Here is a 2,460-nt window from a genome sequence, read left to right on the forward strand (position 1 = left end):
ATAAACGGGCCCAAACAGGCTGTAAATTAGCACGTGACCGCTTACTCAACCGTGTTCGATTTGGAATAAGGGCCGAACGCTGCATCGCAGCCTTTTCGGACCAAAACCAGTCGACTCAGCCGCCAAAAGACTACAACATACGCACCAATCGCGGTCATCCGCCCTTTTATAAGAACGAAACGGCGTTTTTAGTGACTTTTTCCATACAAATCCCTATCTAGTAGGGCGCAGTCACCCAGTTTCGGTGGAAGTGCGCGAGTTCGATTGGGAATAAAGGAGGAAGGGAGCGTCTCAGCTTCGTCGGACCAAGACCATTCGACTCAGCACCCCGAAGACTACAACTGGTGAAATTTATATTTCAGGGTATACTTCCCCTTTAAGTGATGATGTATTTTTTTATAAGTCGGACATTATAAATGAGAAGATCAGCTTGTACATATGCTATATGGGTCTTTCGGCAAGCTGCATGCACAGCACACATGTACTTGCCTGCATTTAAACACAGGCAGGAAATAAATCTATGAAGATTCTCGCTACTTGTAACATTAGGATGGTGGACATCGAAAAAATGAGTTGGTGATAGCTTTGTGAAACGTATTGAAAGTACAGACGACTTTTTACCATATGCACGGATTGAAAACGAAACTTCATCCTTTGTTTAACAATTATTATGTAAAAAAAGAGAAGAAATACATGAGAAAGAGTATGCAGCAACTATCCACGACTGCTGGGTGGTGTGTTGCTTTGCTTCATTGAATTGTAGTCAGACCGCATTGTCATGTTATTAACTGGTCTCGTCATCGTCCTGTAACAGTCGGCATTCTTTGTTGCCGCGGGACTTAGCTTGTGCACATTTTTGCTGCGCTCACCTTCCCCTCTTCAGTCCTACCTAACCACGAACCTTCCAAGTTGGAAGGCTGTTGGTTTGCGCACTGGAGATGTGTTAGAGCTAGGTCTCAGGTCGTCAAATGTCTCAGTAGCCTGTCAGTTTTGTGCCCTGTCATCGCACCGTTTCTGACTGCTTATTATCTTACTACAGTAGTGGATAGTTGCTTCGTAACTCGTTCTCATGTATTTCTTCTCTTTTTTTACATTAATTATTACTGGCTCTGTATCCGAATTTAAATTATTATGTACATAACACCATACTATCCATATCAACAGGACACTTGGAATACTCAGTATGACATATAATCACTTTACCTGAAGAGCTCGGATTTTGAGCCAATGTAATCATGGAAAAGGGAAAGGACAACATTTTTACTAGTTATGACCAAGTGTCCAGCAGTTCAACCAGATAATAATTATACCGTCAGCAAGTACGACAACAGGGCACAAAACTGACAAGGAGTACTGAGACATTCAACGACCTAACACCTCACTCCAACACATCTGAGAGGTGCGAACCAACAACCTTCCGACTTGGGAGGCTCAAGTAAGGAAATATCCAAAGAGGGGAAGGAAAGCGCAACGAAGATGAGCACATGCTCTGTTCCACAGCAACAATGAATGCCGAACGTTATTGGATGAAGACGATATTAGTAAGACACTTGGTCGTACCGATTTTACTACAACCCAACGACGCAAAGTAACAGACCACCCAAATTGGGAGGTTCGAGTTTATATGGTAAACATGGAAGGGGAATGGACTCAGATGGATAGCCAAGGTTTAATTTATGCAAAAGAGAAAGACCAAGGAACTACAAGTTACGCTATACTGTCCACTAACAGCACCAGTTACACAGTGTTGTGCAGTGTTATCGCATGAGCTGATTGTTTAGTAACTGGTGGTGTTTGTGGACAGTATATCGTAACTTGTAGTTCCCTTGTCTTTCTCTTTTGCATGGAAGGGGAAGCTGAGCATTCCTTGTCAGTTTTTCAGCTAAGTACTCCTTGTCAGTTGTTTGCCCTTTTGTCACACTTGCTGACGGTATAATTATCTGGTTACATAGATGGACATTTAGTCATAACTCATAACATGTGCTTTCTCTAATTACCTGAGGAAAACGACGGTTGATATAACCAGCAGCCTTGCCAGCGGCATGTCGGACAATTTCCATTACCTACATTGCCAATAGAACACACAGGAAAGACAATGACAGATGTAAAAGTAGGAATAGGGAAGAGGAGAGAATCGTCCGTAGAGAAACATGGTTGAAGTGAAGTGAGGTGCCAGGAAAGACGGTCACGGACAGGGTAGCATGAGCAGAAGGAATACTTTTCTTTGTGGCTATTAACTTTATATACGTGTATTCGTAGTACATATACATGTAGGTTCACAGAGAATACTAAGCTAGAATCCCATCACAGGACATCACACCCGGCCTTGTTATCAATTTTGCGTCCCATAATTCTTTTTAAATATTATTGCTGGAGTGCGCGATTCAGTATGAACTCGAACGTCTCTTATCCGGGCTCCTTGGGACTGTGCACCGCCCATATCTCAGATTTGCCCGTATC

General features: G+C 42.8%; 1 protein-coding gene across 1 annotated transcript in view; it reads right to left on the minus strand.

The window, feature by feature from the left end:
* LOC135807353 (uncharacterized) overlaps positions 1–2,460 on the minus strand; it is a 53,432-nt gene that overhangs the window by 44,378 nt on the left and 6,594 nt on the right. Inside the window, exon 3 of the mRNA XM_065321238.1 lies at positions 1,998–2,063. Coding sequence (XP_065177310.1) covers positions 1,998–2,060 — 63 coding nt within the window. The 5' untranslated portion in view covers positions 2,061–2,063. The remainder of the gene's footprint in view (positions 1–1,997; positions 2,064–2,460) is intronic.

Source organism: Sycon ciliatum, chromosome 1 (genome assembly GCF_964019385.1).
Source record: "Sycon ciliatum chromosome 1, ocSycCili1.1, whole genome shotgun sequence".
Taxonomy (NCBI): Eukaryota; Metazoa; Porifera; class Calcarea; order Leucosolenida; family Sycettidae; genus Sycon; species Sycon ciliatum.